The sequence below is a fragment of the Acomys minous genome (genome assembly GCF_964271855.1).
Source record: "Acomys minous genome assembly, chromosome: 16".
In the NCBI taxonomy this organism is placed as follows: Eukaryota; Metazoa; Chordata; class Mammalia; order Rodentia; family Muridae; genus Acomys; species Acomys minous.
The window spans coordinates 12,366,578-12,385,932 of NC_140498.1; the positions used below are offsets into that span (position 1 = coordinate 12,366,578).

Here is a 19,355-nt window from a genome sequence, read left to right on the forward strand (position 1 = left end):
GCCTGGTGCAAAGAAGAGTGAAGTCAGTGATGCTGAGGATGGGGTGGGTGGAGTCCCTGTGAAGGACCTGGCTTCAAGGAGCATGAGCCCCTCCTTAGGACTCAGTGGGAACAGTGTCCGTCTGGGCAAGTGGGCAGGCCATGGGGTCTAACCCTGCACGGGCAGCTGCTGCTGCATGGGCGGGAGCGGTTTTCTCCTTTCTGCCCTTCCGCTTAATATCTGTTTATTTTGGCTTTCTGTAAAAGACATCCTGGAAATCTGTGTGGGATCAGATGTGGCCACATGTTTCTCTTTGAATTTGTCAGACACGGGCACACTTCTTGTACTTACCGTCTGTGGTGTCATGGTGACAGTGCTTGCTGTTCCTGCCCTCAGCTTTTGGTTTTCTGTCCTGTTCTCTTTGTATCGTAGAGTGAGTTAGAGCTGGTTTTGATCTGAGGCCTGTTAGTTATTTCACCAGCGGGTAAACAGAGGTCCAGGAGGTGAGGTAACTTTTCCCAAGTCGTAAAGCTGTGGTGGAGCTGGAGGAGCAGCTGCCGGAACCATGGCAGCTTCTCCCGCTGCTGCTGGGCTGCTAGGCGTGGGGACTTCGTGGGGAACGTGGGGACACTCGCTGCCCACTCATGGAGTACCTGCCAGGGCCCTGCTCAGAGAACAACCTTGTCGAGCAGGTGACTGATGACACAAAGTTTTTGTGGAGTCTCACAGTGCAGTCGTGTTTTACCATGTTTCCTCATATATGATGTCTGAAATCCTGTGTCTTCTGTTGGTCAGCAGCCCCTGGGTAGCTTCAGGGTGGAGTTGGCCATTGAAAAACTAGGGCAAGATGAGAGGATGGGGGTTCAGTTCTTTCTTTCTTTCTTTCTATCTATCTATCTATCTATAGTTTTTTTATTCAGTATTATGCCTGCATGAGTGCCTCCACACCAGAAGAGGGCACCAGATCTCATGTATAGATGATTATGAGCCACTATGTGGTTGCTGGGAATTGAAGTACTCTTAACTTCTGAGCCATCACACCAGCCTGGGGAAGTTCAGTCTTATTCCCAGGCTCCAAGCAAGGACAGGGCAGAAGGCTGAACGGATTCCAATGGTGCAGTTATTGGGTCAGTCACATACATGTAATGAAGCCTCCATGGGGAGATGTCACCTAGCCAGCCAGGCATCCTCGTTCCAGGGAGGCCGAGAAAGCCTCATCCTTCTTCATCCCTGGCCATGGGCGTTTCTTCAATTTCATTATTTAAAAAAAAAATTTTTTTTTATTGTGTATACCGTGTTCTGCCTGCATGTACACCTGCACACCAGAAGAGGGCACCAGATCTCATTATAGATGGTTGTGAACCACAATGTGCTTTCTGGGAATTGAACTCAGGACCTCTGGAAGAACAACCAATGCTCTTAATCTCTGAGCCATCCCTCTAGCCCTGAAAGACCCTTTATAATCAAATTGTACACATAAGTGTTTCCCTGACTTCTGTAAGCTTGATAAGAAAATGAATCCAGTCTGAGAATATGGCGAACCCTGACCTCTGGGCAGTGGGTCATGTGTAGCCTGGGCTTGAGGTTGGCATCTGAATTCTAGGCGTCTGAGGAACTGACTGTCTTCAAGTAAATAAAGTTGCAGTGTAAGTGGACCAGAGTGTTTGCATGTGACAGTACTATTGGAGAAACTGAGGTTGGATTTTTTTTACATGGACCCAGGCATTGAACAAACTATTGTCCCTTAAGCAAGTCAGGTTGTAGCTGAGTCATGGGAAGCCCCTTCTGCCCAGGAGGACAAGACATGGCTGTCCTCAGAGTTGAGTAGTGGTGTTGAGGTGTGTCTCCCTGCCTGTAACCCTCACTTTAGAAACCATGGCTGGGCTGAAGGGGTTTCTCTAATTCTGAGAGGTACAAGACAAGACCTTTTAAAGATATTGCTTTGTGTATGTGTGTTTTCCTGCATGTTTGTGCAATTCATGAATGCAGCACCCTAGGAGGCCTCTAGAGGGCATCACATCCCCAGGCACAGGAGTTCTAGACAGTTGTGAGCCATGATATGGGTGCTGAGAACACAACCTGAGTCCCCTGGGTCCAGTGTTCTTAGACAGCTGAGCCCATGCTCCAGCCCCACCTGTGACTTTCAGAGGTCACATGCGTGGCTTGGAGCTGCTCTAGCCTGTGACATTAGTCTTACTGGGGTATAGGTGGGTCTTTTGAGTCATGGAGGGATCAGTACCTGCTCCCTGTGTCTCCTGGCGTTATGGTGGAAGGCTCATCACTGGCTAGAGTTCAGGAACTTGTTGCTTATGACCCACTGTGGTTTATCCAAGTAGAAGACACTGCCCCTGGTGTGGCCCTGGTGTGCCAGGGAGGGGCTCCTAACGCACACTGTCCTGCTGAAGCTCTCCCTCAGAAAGACAAAGCAGCCTTCTGTATGGAAGGAAGTGTCTCCTGCAGCTGAGAAAATCCCCCTCACTTTTCCAGTGACATCAGGCTGTAAACTTCCTGGCTGTTTCTCATGGAGCTTTCCTGAGGTAAAAGCATGAGGTGTTTTATTTTTAATGTGGGGGTTCCCCTTGGTGTGGGCAAGGACAGGTTGGTTGCTAGGAGGCCTGGCTCGGGCTCTGCAGAGGACCTGGCTGTCCTCCGCAACTTGAAGTTATCTGTGATCCTTTCTAAAGAATAACTTTTCCGTATCTTCTTTTACCTGTGATGATGACAGAGTTCTCATAGCTAGTCAGGCAGCTGTCTTTAAGAATGCCCGCCCTTCAGGTCCTGGAGCTGCTGGAGCTGAGATTTGCTGGTGTGGGAGCTGGTGTCTGACTTGTGAGAGCCATAGACATGTACTGGGAGATGTGGGTCTGCTCTTGAGGCTGTGGTGGATTAAAGCTCTGAGGTGTGTTTGTGAGGAACCTCAGCTAGGTTATTAGAGAATTCAGTCCCCATTTTGTTTTTACCTGACACTTCCATTTTGTGTAAATTAAGTGTGGCACAAATAACTTCCCTTGTGCATATTAAGTGTGACATAGCTAAATTTCCTTGTGTATATTAAGTGTGACACAAATAAGCTTCCTTCTGTATATTAAGTGTGACACAAATATTTTTCCTTGTGTATATTTAGTGTGACACACATAAGTTTTCTTTCTTCCTTGGCTTCTCCTCCCTGTTATGTCTGCTGGTTTCTACCTCTGCTTCTAACCAGGTGCTAAAAGCTAAAGCCAGAGAACACATTTTAGGTGTGGATTCCCTTGAGCAGTGTCCTCAACCTTCCCCATGCTCTGACCCTTTAATACAGTTCCTCTGTTGCGATGCCCCCCATCACAATTGTGTCTGCTATTTCTCTTGCTGTTCCATAACTGTGATTTTGCTACTGCTGTGAATCCTAATATAAATATCTGATATACAGGATATTGGTTATGTGACCAAGGGCATGTTTACCCACAGGCTGAGAACCAGTGACCTAGAACCCCTAGGAAAGGTGGATTCGAGTCACAGTAGCAGACAGCTCACATCCTTGACAGGTGAGCTTCCATGTCACTTGGTCTACTAAGCGTGTTTCATAAGTGTTTGATGAAGGCTGCCATCAATAGGACTCCATGTGGGATGGGCCTCCGCCATGTCCACTGTGTCCCAGCTGAACAAAAACCTAGGAGTGTTTCTTACAAGGAAGCTGCTGTGTCAGAACCTTGAATGGAATGTAGTTTCTTGTCCTCCAAGAGCCTCAGTCAAACAAACAAGATGTGTCATACTGTGTCCTTGTCATCAGCTAGCCAGAAATTGTGACGAGGGAGAAGAAGTCCTTCTAGTCCTGAGCCTGGAGAGCCCAGGATCGAGAGGGCTGCACTACAGGGCACATCAGAGAGGTTTAGTTCCAAGCTCTGGGAAGAGGGGCCTGTTGCCCTATTAGAAGGCAGGCTTGTGGCTCTGCATATTCAAGTTGAAGGCTTGCTGCTCTGAGCTTTACCAGTGGGCCCTGTACTTGGCAGCTCTTGTAGCCTGTGGCCTCTGCTGCTCATGGTCAGGTCTTGAATAGGCCTCAGGTCCTGGGATGCTCTGCTCCAACAGCAGTTTGTCATCTCGGTCTAAGACATAGAGTGTTGGAGCCCTTGCTTGGCTTTGAGAGATCAGCATCACAACTTTCCATCCTGCAACTTGGGATCCCTGGCTGCTAAGGCTTGGCAGCTCCTGCACCTCTTCCAGCGACCAAAGCCTTCAGCTGCTCACAGTCTTTGTCATTTTTGCCACCTCTGCTCCCCAGCACAGTCCTTTGATGGTACTCCCTACTTCCCTTCCTGCTGCTGCTGCCTTTGCCATTGTTACCACTTTTCTCTTTATGCTTAGCCCACCTTCACAATAGAGACCAAAAATAAGCTAAAATGGGCCAGTGAGATGGCTCAACAGATAAACATGCTTAGTGCTAAGTCTGACGACCTGAGTTAATTCCCCGAGGATGAACATGTTGGAAGGACAGAACCAACACTTACATCTCTCTTTTATCCACAATTCAAACTAAGGACACTTGCTTACTTCATTTGCCTTAGTGGCTACAGAGGGAACTCTTTTGGTCTTGGGCTGCCACCTCCTAAGTGCTTGGATTACAGGTGTGGTTGCCGCCAACCTCGCTTGATTTGCATTTACTTGGTAGCTAAAGATGGTGGACACTATTATACATTTATTGGCCATGCATACTTTTTTTAAAAGTAGTCTTATGTGTTTTATTTTTTGTTAGTGTTTGAAACACGCTCTTTCTACGTATACTAGGCTGAAAACCCTCCTCCCTCAACTTCCATGTCCTGGGATTGCAGGTGTGTGTCTGTGTACCAGCCTGTTGTTCACTATATTTAGGGTGCCAGTGTACTTAGAGGTGAACTTGGAAGCATGGTCTATGTAGTGTCTCCAGCTATAGTCAATGTCACCAGTGCTGCGCGGTCCTTTATAGCCCAGTCTGCAGCAGTGTGGGCATAGGTGTACAACTTTACAGTGGACACGGGACTCTAAATGTGTGTTTCCTTATGCCCTGCAGACTTGAGTGGCTCTTACTCTGGGGCTATGGTGATGGCAGTTAAAGTCTTAATGCTGTCACTGTGTCTGTGGCAAAAGTGTGGCACTGGTCGCTGAAGTCTTGGAGTTACATGACATGGATGGAATCTTCCCCAGGTCCCACTGGTCTATCTCTGTGGACCACAGATAGAATCTTCTCCAGGCTTTGGGGGGACCTGCACAGGTGATGTAGCACTTTTGGTACCAGTAACTGTGAGACTTCTAACCCCTATGAGGTGAATGCATGTGACACCAGGGCTGTGGTGTTGGAGCAACAGGATACCAAGAGGTCTGTTCACTGCCCAGTGAGACTCACACAGGCTCAGGCCTTCCTCAGGTAGTGTCTGGAGTTGGCCCCCGGCCCTACGGCAGAATGATATCTAGCAGTGGCTTTTGTAGCAGCTTGTGTTCTGAGGGATGAGGAGGGACAATCAATGTGAGGCCATTCTTTGGAGCAGAGCAGTCAGAGCTCCAACTTGATTTGAAGCCATTGAGTGCTGTGGAATCCTGCAGTTAGGGCTGCAGGTCTGGTACTTGCCAGCGGCCCCAGGGAAGGGGCTGGATGGACTTTGCAATAGGGCTTGTCCCTGCCTGAGGGCTCTGCTCTGCTGTGACTGTCCATTTCCGTGAGCTTTTAGTTTCCCCTCAGTCACTTTCCTCTGCTTTTCTGGTAGACCCACCTCTGTCTCTTCCCTGCCTCAGTGGACATTCTGAGGGACTAAGCTGTTACCAGAGTTCCTGACCTGGTGGTCTGTGTAGACAGGTCTTCTGATCAGGGGAGCTGGTGGCCAAGTGCAGCAGGAGTGAAGGTAATTGGCAGGCCAGAGCCTCTTAGCTTTCCTGCACCCACTGCTGTTCACTGACTCCACAGCACTCCTTACAGACTTAAGAGGGACTGACCCTTTGCCCTTCAGCATCCATGCCTGTACACCCCTAGACACCATGTGAAACATAACTGAGGGCAAAGTAGCAGTCCAGCCCAAACCTCTCAGGGAGACATCACGCTTAGTGGAGGGGATCCCATCACCAGGCTGCAGTCTGCTCATGAGCCGAGTTTTGACAGAGTCAGCTTTTGTGCATCTGTTCCAGATCATGCCATGTTTAGTACAGTGCTTATCTCTAAGACTGGCTCCTCAGAGGGGGGCTCAGTGAGCGAGTGAAGGAAATTCCCAATGACTCCACATTACAGGGCCGGGGGTTCCTGCCCCTGCCACCTTAGTATGCCTCCTGCCTATCATGGTATTTACATATCAGGGACTTATAGACCTGGACACTGATAGCCTACAGTTCAGTTCAGTATTTCAGGGATCATGCTAAGATATTTCCCAAGAAGTCAACTTATATCATAAGAAAACTGTATTTGAGAGAGACAGACAGGTGTGGGGGAGAGAAAGACACACATAGAAAGACAGAGTCAGAGACTCAGCCACAGGGAAATACAAGGGCAGGGAAGGTGTTTTGTTCTTCACAGTGCAAAACACTTTCCTTGGCACTGTCAGGCCTAACTTTTGCCCAGTCAGTACCATATAGTGTGGAGCCTCCCTTCCTGACTAATACTTGGTATCTGTACAAAGAAGATTGTGTAGCATATCTGATAAGAGTTAATTCAACCTTGCCATCTATGACTTATGACTGCCCTGATGAATATAATTATAAATATGAAATTTCCAACAATAGCCAGGTATAATGGCACATGCCAGTACTCCTAATACTGGCTAAGAACAACATGAGAACTTGAGGCCTCCCTGGGCTACATAGCAAGTTCAGAGCTGGTCTGAAGTACAAGTGGACCCTATTACAAAAACAAAACAAATAAAAAATCCAAGTGCCAGGGATATAGCTCAGCAGTAGACAACTTTCCTAGATGCACCTGGGTCTGATCCTCATCCCTCAGGGAAAACAGAAGTAGAACAAAATGAAACTACAACACTTCACTGTTCACGGCCACGCAACACCATCTGTGTATAAATGCCTCCAGGTACATGTGACTCTAGGTAGCTCTGAGGTGACTGTCCAGGAGGGGAACATGTGTCTCTAAGACTTTGCTGTAAGCAGTTGGACACACACAGAGTGAATTCCAAGACAACTCTTAGGAGGTCTGTAGGAGGACCTTGTATAGCTAGACAGCGAGAGGGACATCCCAGCCACGTGCATGTGCATGGGAAGAGGCCGTGGCCTTGTCTACAGCACTGCTCCTCATGGTTTGCGCAGTGGGCATAGGACTGGAGGATCCCATGTTGGGGGTGATGGCACAAGCACAGTGTTTGGTTCTGATCTCAGCCTTCTCTACCCTTTAATTGCTGGGCAGGGCCCGGAACTCCCTTGAGGCTCTACCTCTGTCTCGGCCACCCTCCTACTGTCTGTAATCTAAAAGAAACTGATCCATCAGCATCCTCTGCCCACTCACTGTTTCCTTTTGCTCACAGACGGATACTACGGCCTCTGTAGCCCAGCTCCCTAGGGGCAGATGAGCAGTGATGTGCGTGTCCACTCCTGGCCTTGCTCCTACTACCTGGATGTTGAGAAGCGATGGGTTCCCGGGAAACTGACATTGACATCTCACTCACTGAAGTTCAGTGCAGACAGAACTGAAGAGGTCCTTGTCGGCCTGCCCCTCTCCAGCATCACTGAGATCAGGAAAGAGGCTTCTCTCTTTCTCTTCAGTGCCATCACCATCCTGGAGAAGGGCCAGGCCAAGCACTGGTTCAGCTCACTGCGGCCCAGTCGCAATGTGGTCTTCAACATCATCGAGCACTTCTGGAGGGAGCTGCTGCTGTCCCAGCCAGGCACTGCTGCCAACACAACCTCCCCCATGAGCAGGGGGCAGGAGCTGGTGGGACTGATGGCTACTTCCCAGAGACGCATGGAAGACACAGCGAAGGTCCTTCACCACCAGGGCGAGCAGCTGGACAGCGTGATGAGGGGCCTGGAGAAGATGGAGTCAGATCTAGATGTGGCCGACAGGTGGGCAAACGCCAGGGTCTGCTCAGCCTCTGCTGGGAAGGCAGAGCGTCCTCTGGACAACCTCATGGTTAGCTCATTCCCAGCACCTAGTGAAAAGGCTGTGTACCTGCCATGTGCACTGTACTGTAAAGAAAGAACATCCCAGTTGTTTGATTTTGCCATAAAGACTCAGGAGCCAGATGCTGAGGTGAAAACTTGCCAGCTCTGAGAGGCAGAGAAAGCACCCAGCTGACCGTCCTATTCAGCTCACATCCTGAAAGCAAAAGCCAGAAACCAAAAGCTCAAAGCCCAAAAAGCCAAAAGGCAAAAGCCCAAGGCCAAAAGCTTGCTAGCTGAGCTGGCAGCCCAGGAGGAAAAGGCCAAAAGCTCTGTCTTAAATACCCTTCAACTCAGAGTCCCTCCTTTCTGTTTAATCCACGTCAAACAAGACCCAGGGTTTTACAGTTTACAATCTCTGGGTTCACAGTGGCATCAAAAATCCTGCAGCAGTGAGCGTGAGACTCATCCTAAAGAGCCGCTGCTGTCATTACCTGGATCCTGTTGGTTCACAAAGAGGAGGGAGGCGAGTGTCCATACTGTGATGGGCTGCATGAGGGACCGTCTTGCTCTATTAGTGCCTGTGCTTCCTGTGTGCTGATTAGTCCTGTCCCCAACTCTCAGGTCATGAGTGTGACCCGTGTTCCCTCCTGGTGGTGATCTACATTGATGGAGACAAATAGGCTTTTTGCTTTTGCTTGCTTTTGTGTGTCTTTGAAGTATGTTTGTGGTCCCTTCATTGCCCTCACTGAGTTTCTCCTTCAGAATCAGCTTTTTTCTCACATCACACTTAAAAAATGTGACCCTTTTGGAGCTCCCGCTTTATGTGTACCTGTGTCCTTTACGGGTGGCCTTGTGTTCGGTCTTCCTTTTGCTTTCATTCTGATCTGTACTTCTTGAGCTTTTATTTGTTAGATTTTAATTGACTCTTACTTCAATTCTGCTTCCTGTCTGTTGTGCTCATCTCAGCATTTCACGTGCCTTGTTGTTTTATTTTTTTTATTTACCTATTTATTGGTTGTTCAGAACAAGGTTTTATGGTGTCCTGGATGTCCGGGAACTCAGTTTGTAGACCAGGCTGGCCTTGAGCTCATAGAGATCCATCTGTCCCTGCCTCCCTGGTTGCTGGGATTATAGGTGTGCATCACTACTGCCTAGCCTGTTTGTTTGTTTGTTTGTGTGTTTTTATATTGACGGGTCTCTTCTAAGTTTTCCCTTTTTCTGCATTTCTTTATTTTCTGTGTTTAGTCAGACACATTTGTCCCAGGGTGTCTGTGCAGGAGGACTCCAGGACCCATTGTCAATAAAACTTCATATCGGGTCCCTGCCTCCCTCCTGTAATGTGAGCGCTGTAGGCCTTGCTTGCCTTGGAATGAAGGATCCAGCTCCTTCTCCCCACTCTGCCCCTGCTAAACAGTGTCTCCTCTCACGTGCCGAGCCTGGGTGCAAGGTCGCAGTGTCTTCCTCCAAGCCAGCATGCCCTGTCACTGACCCATTCCACCCCTGTCCTTAGCGGTTGCTGGTACCGCCTTTGTGACTGCACCTAGATTTTCAGCTTCTCCCACCATTAGTGTATAGGAAAGTTTCCAGGCTCTATGGCTGTCTCTCCCTGTCCTAAGGGAAGCGATTTCAGCTTGCCGTCCATGTACATTACTCCCTGGCCACTCTTCCCAAGGCCCATCTTTAGGAGTGCCCCTTTTCAGCATACCATGTTCAGAGTTGTTTTAAATTTTGGTGCTTATTTCTCAGAAATTAAGTTGGAAATGTACTCTTTGTAGGTTTTGCAATTATAGCCCTATTATCCACAGTTGTACTTTCTTGTTTCAGTTACCCGACAGAGTTCCTCTGCAAATATTAGGTAGAAAAGTGGATGTCTTTGATAACCTGTAACGTCAGTGCCACTCGGGGTAGCCAGATTGCCCAAGCCTCTTAGGATGGGAGCAGCTCTTTGGCTTATCTGCACTGTTCACTCCGCATGTCAGTCGCTAGCAGCCACTTTGACTGTCAGATGTGTTAGGGGTCTCAGTGCTGTGGTCGGCAGTGTTAACAGTGACCACAGTTAACACGCAGCAATAGTGGTGCCCACAGTTACATATGCCAAGGAGAGGCTATGGAGCAAAGCACCGGAAGATGTTCTGTAAGGAGACTCACAGAATTCCTAGTGCAATGTAGTAATATAACGTGGTCTGTAAATAAGTTCATCCTAAGTGTGTGTTTTAGAAAGGCAGCTAATAGAGGGTTTTAAATTATCCTTTGTTTCTGGTGTTCCTCAGGGCCTGGGACCTGTGTTCCCTGTGGGTGATGGGCTGAGACTGTGTAGAGCACACAGCGTCCCCTAGCCACTGTGTGGTGGCATGTGCAGGCTCTCTCAGTGCTTCTTAGGCACGATGGCCTTTGCCATAGGCCACAGTTGGTTAGGGACATGCTCAGAGAGGCACGTGGACACATCCTCCTCTCTCATCAAGAGTGAGTGTGAGGCAGGCGTGGTCCAGGAGCAGAGACAGCAGAATCCACAGTGTTCAGTGCTGGTGTCCTGTTCTCTCTGGCCCCTGCTTAATTTTGTCCTCAGGATAACTGGTATAAAATGGATGTGGAGAGTAAACTCTCTCTGTTCCGGGAATGGGGTTTTTCATAACGTCTCCTCTTCTGGTTGACCATGCCATCGCCTGTATCTGCTCTATGCACATGGATGCATACTTTACGGGAACTCGGGGATTGTTCAGCATATTTCATAGTCTGCCAAGTTAAGAGTTCTGTTGTTTACTTTTGGTTCCTGTGGGGAAATGAGGCTTAATCTGGACACACTGGATACAGCCAAGCTCCTGTCTTCTCCAGGAAAGGTCAGCAGACGACTCAAGGGGAGTGAGGTTCTGATGGTGCAGGGCCAGTCCCAGTGGAGGCTGGCTCGGGGCTTGGCTCTTCTCTGAGGTCCATTCAGTGGCCCTCCTGACAGTGCGCACCCTGACAGAGCCATCAACATCACTATCTCCACCCAGCTCCTGCTGGAGGGGCCCTGCCCCTCCCACTGCTCTCTCCTGCACTGTTGCCAGCAGCCCCTGGCTCAGCTCTCAAGGACACCTCAGCAGAACCAGAGCTTTTGTACTTTCAATGTTAAAACAGATGTCATCTTGGTGTAAAGCCCCAAGGTGCCAGCCTCTTGTGTTTTCAGTGTATGCTTGGTGTCACAGAGCCTGTTTCCATGGTAGCCTAGACAGAGGGTGTCTGCCCTGTCTGAGAGCAGTGCTCTGTGGTCTGAGGATGTCTGATTCTTTTCCCACCATGGTACCAGTAATGCTCCTCACAGAGAGGGGCCTCCAGCTTCAGAACTGACAGGGAGGGACTTGTGCCTAAAGGAAGTACATGATCTGCTAATGTGCAGGTTTGTTTCCACTTGTTTGCTATGGTATCATTCATAGTAACCAAATAGGAAGTGGCCCAAGTGTCCATTAATAGATGGACAAATGAAGGAAATGTGAGATATATATAAAACACACAGTGGAACATTACTCAGCAATAAAGAAGGATGAATTTTATCATTGGTAGAGAAATAGAGGGCCTGGGGATCAGTGTGCTGTGCTAAGTACCAGAGTCAGAAATACAGAAATGCACTGCATGTTCTTTCATGTGCGGAAGACGGATGTGGCCATGAAAGGCGGCAATAGGATGGTTTGGAAGAGGAAGGAGACCCAGGGGCAGAGAGTGGAGGGACAAAGGAGTGTAATAGTGATGGAGCTGTTGCCTTTCTAGTCATGTGACCAGACACCTAACTAGAAGTAACTCCTGAGAGCATTATGGCTGACAACTTAAGAGGGCACATCCCTTAGTCAGGGAGAGGGCATAGCAGAAGGAGCATCGGGCTCTTTGCATTTCCGTTCCCGGACTCGAGCATGAGCACAGGGGCTCAGGGGCTCTTTCTATGTCTGGGCCGTTGTGAGTAGAGCTGTGGTGAACACTCGGAATCACCAAGACACAGTGATAATGGTCTCTGAATAAAGAATGATCTAGTCAGAGCAGTCAGTGTCCCTCACAGATAAGTGGATAATGAAAACATGGTATATCTATGCAATGAAATGCTGTTCAGCCATGAATCAAATGCAGCTATTTGTAGCCATACAGATGAACCTGGAGGTCGTGATACTCACTAAAGTAACTGAGACACGAAAAGACAAATGCTCTCTGTTTTCATTTGCGGGAAGCTTAAGAAGTGGGGCTGTGCATGTGTGCAGCTTATGCCTAGAGGTTTGATGAGTTCATGGGTGGATTCAGAGTCAGAACTCTCCGGTCAAGGCACAGTGTGGGAAGAACACCGTGAGTCATGTGCACATGTTTGCTGTGGCTTCGCTTAGCTGGATCCCCTCTAGACAGGTGTGCTTCCCACCCGAAGCCTCAGGTGTCCACCCTTTGCTCCTTGTGTTCATGAGTGCTTATTGGGAAAGATCGACTATCAAGTGGTAATATGTCTACAAAGAGCACAGCAGTCTTCTGAAAAACAAAGGCAGTATTCCTTAAAACTAACTGTGTCTGGTTTCTGTGTTTTCTCTGCTCTTTTAGATTGCTGACAGAATTGGAGACTCCTTCCTGGTGGCCATTTAGCTATAAGCTTTGGAAGACGCCGGCAGAAGCAAAGCCCAAGGAAGTTGTGTCTGAGGCCGCGTGTGAGCCTTTTGGAAAGGATGGGGTTGTGATCAGAGTCCCGGCTGTTGTTTCTCAGAGAACAGAGTCTCATTCCCAGCCAGGAAAGCTCACCGTCCTGGTTTCCGGTCTGGAAATCCATGACTCCAGTTTATTGCTCCTGCACAGGTTTGAGAGGGAGGACGTGGATGACATCAAGGTTCACTCTCCCTATGAGGTCAGCATACGCCAGCGCTTCATCGGGAAGCCAGACGTGGCTTATCGGGTGATATCTGCCAAGATGCCGGAGGTCATTCCCATTTTAGAAGTGCAGTTCAGCAAGAAGATTGAGCTCCTGGGAGACGCCCTAGTGCTCAGGAGCAGAGGCGGGGCTTCTCCTGCAGAGAGTAGCTGCTCCCTTGGGCATGCAGGTGAGCGGCCAGCAGGGCAGAGCGTGTACAGACTTCCAAAATTAGAGCCTCACTCAGCACGCTGTGCTCTGTGTTCAACATGCCCGTCAGTCAGCAGCTGCTGGCTCCAGCACGCAGGCAGTCACGGGCTTGTTCAGCCCTTCCAGACTGCCAACTTACACCTGCCCTTGACAGGTAATTGAGTTTCAGAGTAGGGCAGTGCCAGTGCTCGCTTCTTGAATGTCTCCCAAAGGCTTTCCTCTCAGTGTGGCACTGTTGGGGGACAATGTGGCCTTCAGAAGGAAAAGCCTTCTTGGAAGGGCCTTGGGTCATTGGAGGCTTGTCCGTTCTTCCTGTATGCTAGTGATACAGTGAGCAGTTTTGTTTCTGTGGTGTCCAAAACATGAGGGACTACTTGACCTTGGACTGGAACCCTCTAGAACCATGACTTAGGGTAAATCTTTCCTCTTGATAAGTTGATGGCTGAGGTAGTTCCTTGTGGTATAGAAAACTGACTAGGAGAGCCAGAAAGTATTATGAGCCCACTTGGTGTTGCTTTAATAAAATATGAGACGCTGGGTGTTATATAAAGAAGATATTAGGGAGCTCACCCTTCTGAAAGCTTAAAGTCCAAACAGAGAGCTCCATTTGTTTGGCCTCTGGCGAGGGCCACAGGGCAGATAGCACAATGGTGAGAGCACTTGATGAGACAGGATGCTGAAGAGATTCATGGTCCAGGCTTGCTCCTTTACAACACCTAGCTCTCTCAGAAACTTACTAGGATCCCATAAGCTCTCCCTAAGAAAGTCTCTTGTGAGCTGATGACCTCTGCCTAGGCTCTACCCCTCAAAGACAGCACCCCTTCTCACTGTCAGCACCCACACCCACGAGCCCTTGGGAGACACAGAGCATATCTGAACAGCAGCAAAGGGTTTTGGGTAAGTCAGCCAAAGGAAGCCTCAAGTCCTCAGCCTTTTTGCCTCTTCTCAGCCTAATTTAGGGAGTGGCACTGTGAGATAGATTCTGGTGTGACCCACATCTACCCTGACCTGTTCCCCACCAGCCTAGCACTGTCGTTTGGCATGGATTTGGGTCTTTCCAGGCACTAGCCCTGTATGCACTGTAGGGGTCTGCATCCTTGAATTCTTGGACACAGAGCTGAGTTTTCAGGTTCAGGTACTGTGCTCTGGGTCCAGCATAGGGTGCTACATTTCAGCGTGATGGACGTGCATTCTTCAGTTGTGTTCAACTTCCCTGGACTAGGGTTCGCAAAGGAAGGACCAAGGCGTAAAGGATGAGATGCTGTGATGTGAAGCAGGAGATCGGTCAGTGTGAGAAGAAGCTGCCATGCTCAGCCCTTTCAAGGGAGCCTCTCAAGACTAGAGCGTCCAGTGGGCACAGGCAGAGGGGAAGCAAGAGTGGGATCTCTCCTAGTGCAGGCAGAGTAAGGAGATGACGCATGTGGCAGCACACGAGGTTGAGGAGGAGGCTTGTGATATGGTGGCCACGTGCTAGGTGTCCCAGTGGGAGGATCAGTGAGGGGGAAATGATGTGTGTACACACGTGCCCGCTGGTTTTGGAGGGGCTGGCTTTGGTTAGAGGAGATTATAATATCATGGAATATGGCAGCTATCCAGTGGAGGAAGGAAATGTTGTATGTGTAAATATGTCCATGTATGTGTATGTATGGGGGCATTAGGTAGGAGACATTATAATGTCTTTTTTTTGTTATTGTTTTTGTTTTGTTTTTTTGAGACACGGTTTGTCTGTGTGGTCCTGGCTGTCCTGGACTCACTTTGTAGACCAGGCTGTAGACCGCGATCCGCCTGCCTCTCTCCCAAGTTCTGGGATTAAAGGTGTCCACCACCACAGGTGGCAGCTATCCAAGTAGAGGGAGGACTGAGGATGTGGCACAGGCCTACAAGTAAGGTAAGTTTCTAAAGAGATTCCTGGGGGTTTTCATGACTTCACTGGGTAGGTGTTTTCCATAACTCCTAAAGTCATAGGCTCACTGAGAGATAGACACGCATCCAGTGGGTCTTGTATGATAGGAGTTCTGCTGAGCACCCCGGGCCAAAAGGCCTAAGCTGGGGCACAAGCTGCCCGTGTTTCGCTGTCCAGATACCATCATCTTTAGGAAGGCAATGATGTGCTTCCTGTTTCTGTTGGAGGGCCCTGCTGCTGAAGGTTGCAGGCTCCATGACCAGACAGCTCTCTGAGTTCAGTGTAAGATGGAGGACCCCTGTCTCCCAGCGGGGCTTCCTACTCTCTGCTGGTCCTTATTTGGAGGGTGTCCCTGCGCTAGATCCCTGGCCTATCATACAAGTAGCCCCTGACACAGCTTCCTGCAGCATGCCCCCATTATGATACTTAGGTGGTGTGCCCCTGCACAGGCCATAGGACCCTGCTGTTTAATGCGAATGAAGTACACTGTGTGCACCTATTAAAGCACCTCCTGGCTGCTTCCTTTTTCTACACATTCCCCTCACACTTGGAATAAAGTTGATCTGCCGCCCTGCAGCTGGTCCAGGATGTCATTGCATCCTGCAAGGCCTTGCAAGCCCTGTGCTCCGCCTCTGCTGGTCCTGCCCTTCTGGGCTGGTGGCTAAAGGCCCCAGAGTAAAGAGGAGACCCACAGGTTCCCTCTCCTGATCAGTACCCCATCCCAGCAGGCCAGCCCCCCTTATTATATACGCTGGCATCGGGGATGACTTTGTATCCACAGTCTTAGCAAAAGCGTACTGAGATTTGATTGCGTTACTGGGGACTGTCGTTTGTGAGGGGCACAGGAAAGTGGCATCACAGGACACTATGTGGCATGAATGGAGCCTGTGCTGTTGAATGTCTCCTGGGACTCCCAGAAGTGTCTGAGTGTGCTTGGTGCAAAGCACTACCTCATTTCTAGTCCATGGGTGTGCCTTCCAGCTGGCTGGTCTGGGCAGGAAGCTCACAAGTTCTGAGATTTAGTGGGGAAGATGGCTTCCAAGTAGGTGGGAACTCAGTGGTTTTCTTTGCCACAGCTTGGTGGGTGGGTGGGCACCTTGCCCACACCTTCATGTGCTGCAGCACTCAGCTAGCTTCTATCTTACCACTGGGAGGGGGAAACTGTGTAGGTGGAAGGCAGCCTTGGCTGAGGCCCCTGGCCCCAGCTTCTCTGAAGGTGTGCTGTGTGCGTGCGGCCACACGGGGGCAGTGTTGGTGCATGACAATCTCTTGCTGCTCGGAGATAAACTTTACATAGGGCAGCTCCCCAGAGACTCTATAGTGAATGCTTCCTGCAGACCCCAGAGGCTGCCTGTATCAAGGGCCCAGGCCAGGAGAGCAGGAAGATTGGCCATTTGTCTCAGGGAGACACAGCTTGATTACTGCATCTAAAGACGTGTGAGCTTAGAGTCGCTTCAGATTTGCGGTGATGAAGGTCTGAGGATGGTGCAGGTCAGGGTCTCTTGTTTGTAGTCATGTGGTAACAGGCGCCTCACACTCTGAGTTTCAGATCATGGAATATTTGTAAATAGTAATGAAGTCATGGAGCACAAGTCTACCCATGAGAATCACTGCTCTTCGTGCCTGTCTGATGCACAAAGGCCAAGGGTGATTTTATACATTTTCTTCAATGATTTTGTCTCAGGCAGTGTCAGAGTGTCTGGAGTGTGCAGCATATGAACTCTGGATTTTAGCGTTAGAGTGCTATGCTGCCCCAACCCCACATCTGCTCAGTCATCACCTTCTAATGTTACTGTGCCTCCCTGTAATGTGCAGGAAACACCCATGCCAGGTGCCTAGTCTCCTGCCTCACCTTACCTCTGCTGGCCTCCTCTGTCCCCTGAGCCCCAGGGTCCTGTGATTGTGGCTTCCTGGGCTCCATGGCTCTGACAGTGCCCTGAGAAGGCTGGAGGAGCACTCCCTGCTAGAGGACACGCCATGTGTTTTCATGCTTTGTCTGTGTGAGGTCAGCAATGAGGCTCCTCACATTCTGTGACCAAAGCATGCACAGCGTTGTCTCAGCCATATCTTTGCTCACTCTGTCCTTGCTGCTTGCTGTTGTCACGTGCCCAGCAGCGCTGTCCACCTCAGGCACTGGGAGGCACCCCCAGAGCCCTGCTTCTGACCCGCTCTCAGCACTTGTGCCTGAAGCCACTCACTACATTCCCAGGCTAGAGCACAAGGCACGGTGGAGGACAGATGATGGCGTCTGACCAACCTGATCCAAACAGTCTTTTAAGACAGAGCTTGGAAGCCCTTGAGGGTCCTAGGATACAGGCACCCATCCTAGTCAGGGTTTCTCTTGCTGTGATGTAACCCTGTGAGCAAAGGTGAGTTGAGTAGGACAGGGCTTTTGTGTCCACTCTCATAGAAGAGTTTATCATGAAAGGCGGCCAGGACAGGAACTCAAACGGGGCAGGGTCCTGGAGGCAGGAGCCGTGCAGAGGCCATGGAGGGTGCCGCTTCCTGGTTCTTCCTGTGTTTGCTTAGACTTCTTTCTTTCTTCTATAACCCTGAACCACCAGCCCAGGGTGGCTCCACCCACAATGGGCTGGGCCCTCCTTCATCTGTCACTAATTAAGAAAATGTCCTAGAGCTGCCTCCAGACCAATCTTCCGGAGGTGTTTTCTCAATTGAGGTTTTCTCCTCTCCAATGACTCTGACTTATGGCAAGTTAACATAAAAACTAGCCAGGATGGCACCTCAAGGATGCAGTCACTGTGCTGTTTGACTGAGCTCTCACAAGGGGTCGCTGGTCACACAGAACCTGCGTTCTTCCTGATGGTGGTGTCTGGGCCCAAGGGCAGCATTTGTGGGGATACAGATGTGGGTGGCACAGTAAAGGATGATGCTCCTGGGGTGCAAAGACTGGTCCTTGAGGTTGCACTGTGCTGGTCTGGGTTGGCCAGGAAGCTGGTTAGGGAGAGTGGCTTGGCCCTCAGGCACCTGTGGTCTTCATTCCTGAGTGTGCCATGTCCTACAACGTCACTGTGGAAATATAGGTGTCTGTGGGAGCACAGTATGGCCTCCTGTTTCCCCTTCCTCCCCCTGTCCTGCCCTTGTGGACGAGTGTGCATTTTGTTTTCTGACAGTGGACCAGCTTCTCAGGCCTCATAGAGCCCTCACAGAAGAGACCTGCCTGGGTCGGGCTTGATACTGTTACTCTGAGCTGTGTGCCCAAGGGTTGTCTGTGGAGCCAGTGTCTGTCCCCTCTGCCAGGTGACAGCCCTTGAGACCATCTAATGCCTCCTGGTGCGTACAGTCTCACATCCTTTCAGCGGGAGCCATTCTTGCTGCTGTTAATAAACAGATCCTTAGACTAAAGAGATAGAAACCATGCTGCCCAGAGCCACAGAAATTCCTCTCAGATGTTTCAAAACACGAATCCACAGCGAGTCAGCAACCAGCCTGGAGTGGCAGAGCTCTGTGCCTTAGAGGGGTCCCAGCTGACCCCACAGTCATGGAGAACATCCCAGACCGCGTGTGTCTGTGGGGGCTTCAGTAACATCCATGAGGAGAGGCCTGCTTCAGCTTTCTATTTGGTGAAGCAAAGTCCCAGGTACTGAAGCTCTTGAGTCCTGTCAGGCAGGGTCTTTGCAGCATCAGGCAGCATCTGTCTTGAGGTTTCAGTCACTGGGAATACTTCAGTCAGTCTGGGTGTCTCCTATAGCTTCAAAGTCCAAGTCCCTGGAACTTAAAAGTGTGGTAGCCAAATTCACCTGCTCTAGAGTTCTGTTTCCTCTGTCCATGCTGCAGCTGAGGATCCCAGAACGCTGTGTGGAGGACCTCAGCAGCACAGGGTCACTGTGGCTGTGCAGTGTGACCATCACAGATGGTGTGCACAGCTAACAGGCTGAGAGGAGCACTGTGCCGCACATAATGGAGCCAGACGGCCTAGGGCACAAGAACCCCAAATGCACACAAGTGGGGTTCTTTGGGCCCTTGGGTGTATATGCTCTTCCCTCTCACCCACCTGGAAGAGCCCTCTTTGTACTTGGCTTAGGACTCACCCCAAGCCTGCCTACCATAAGCTCCTGAGGCTGAGGACGGATGAGCTGCCTTTTCTGCCATTTGTATCGTCCAGCCCAGCTAGCTGTGTGCACTTGCTATAAGGAAGTGCTATAGCAGCGGGATCTCCCTGGAAGAGGAGCTCAGCAGTGAGCCCTGGGGGCTGGGGCTGGGGAGGCTGAGACCCAGCAGCACCATGTCAGCACCTGGCAAGTGCAGGTTTATAATCCTGTAAGTTTGGCTGTTGCAGCCAGTTTTGTTTAGAATGATATGAAAACCACTGTCCTACTGATGGGTCCTAATGCTGCTAATTGGTAGACT

General features: G+C 50.0%; 1 protein-coding gene across 2 annotated transcripts in view; it reads left to right on the top strand.

The window, feature by feature from the left end:
• The window catches only part of LOC311586720 (synaptosomal-associated protein 47), a 36,905-nt gene that overhangs the window by 3,135 nt on the left and 14,415 nt on the right, over nucleotides 1-19,355 (top strand). The window contains exons 1-3 of one of the 2 annotated variants that reach the window (XM_084762852.1): nucleotides 3,389-3,503; nucleotides 7,449-7,986; nucleotides 12,574-13,064. In XM_084762852.1, coding sequence (XP_084618978.1) covers nucleotides 7,490-7,986; nucleotides 12,574-13,064 — 988 coding nt within the window. In that variant the 5' untranslated portion in view covers nucleotides 3,389-3,503; nucleotides 7,449-7,489. Of the gene's footprint in view, nucleotides 1-3,388; nucleotides 3,504-7,448; nucleotides 7,987-12,573; nucleotides 13,065-19,355 lie in introns of those variants that run through there. The other variant, XM_084762851.1, reaches the window with a different exon arrangement.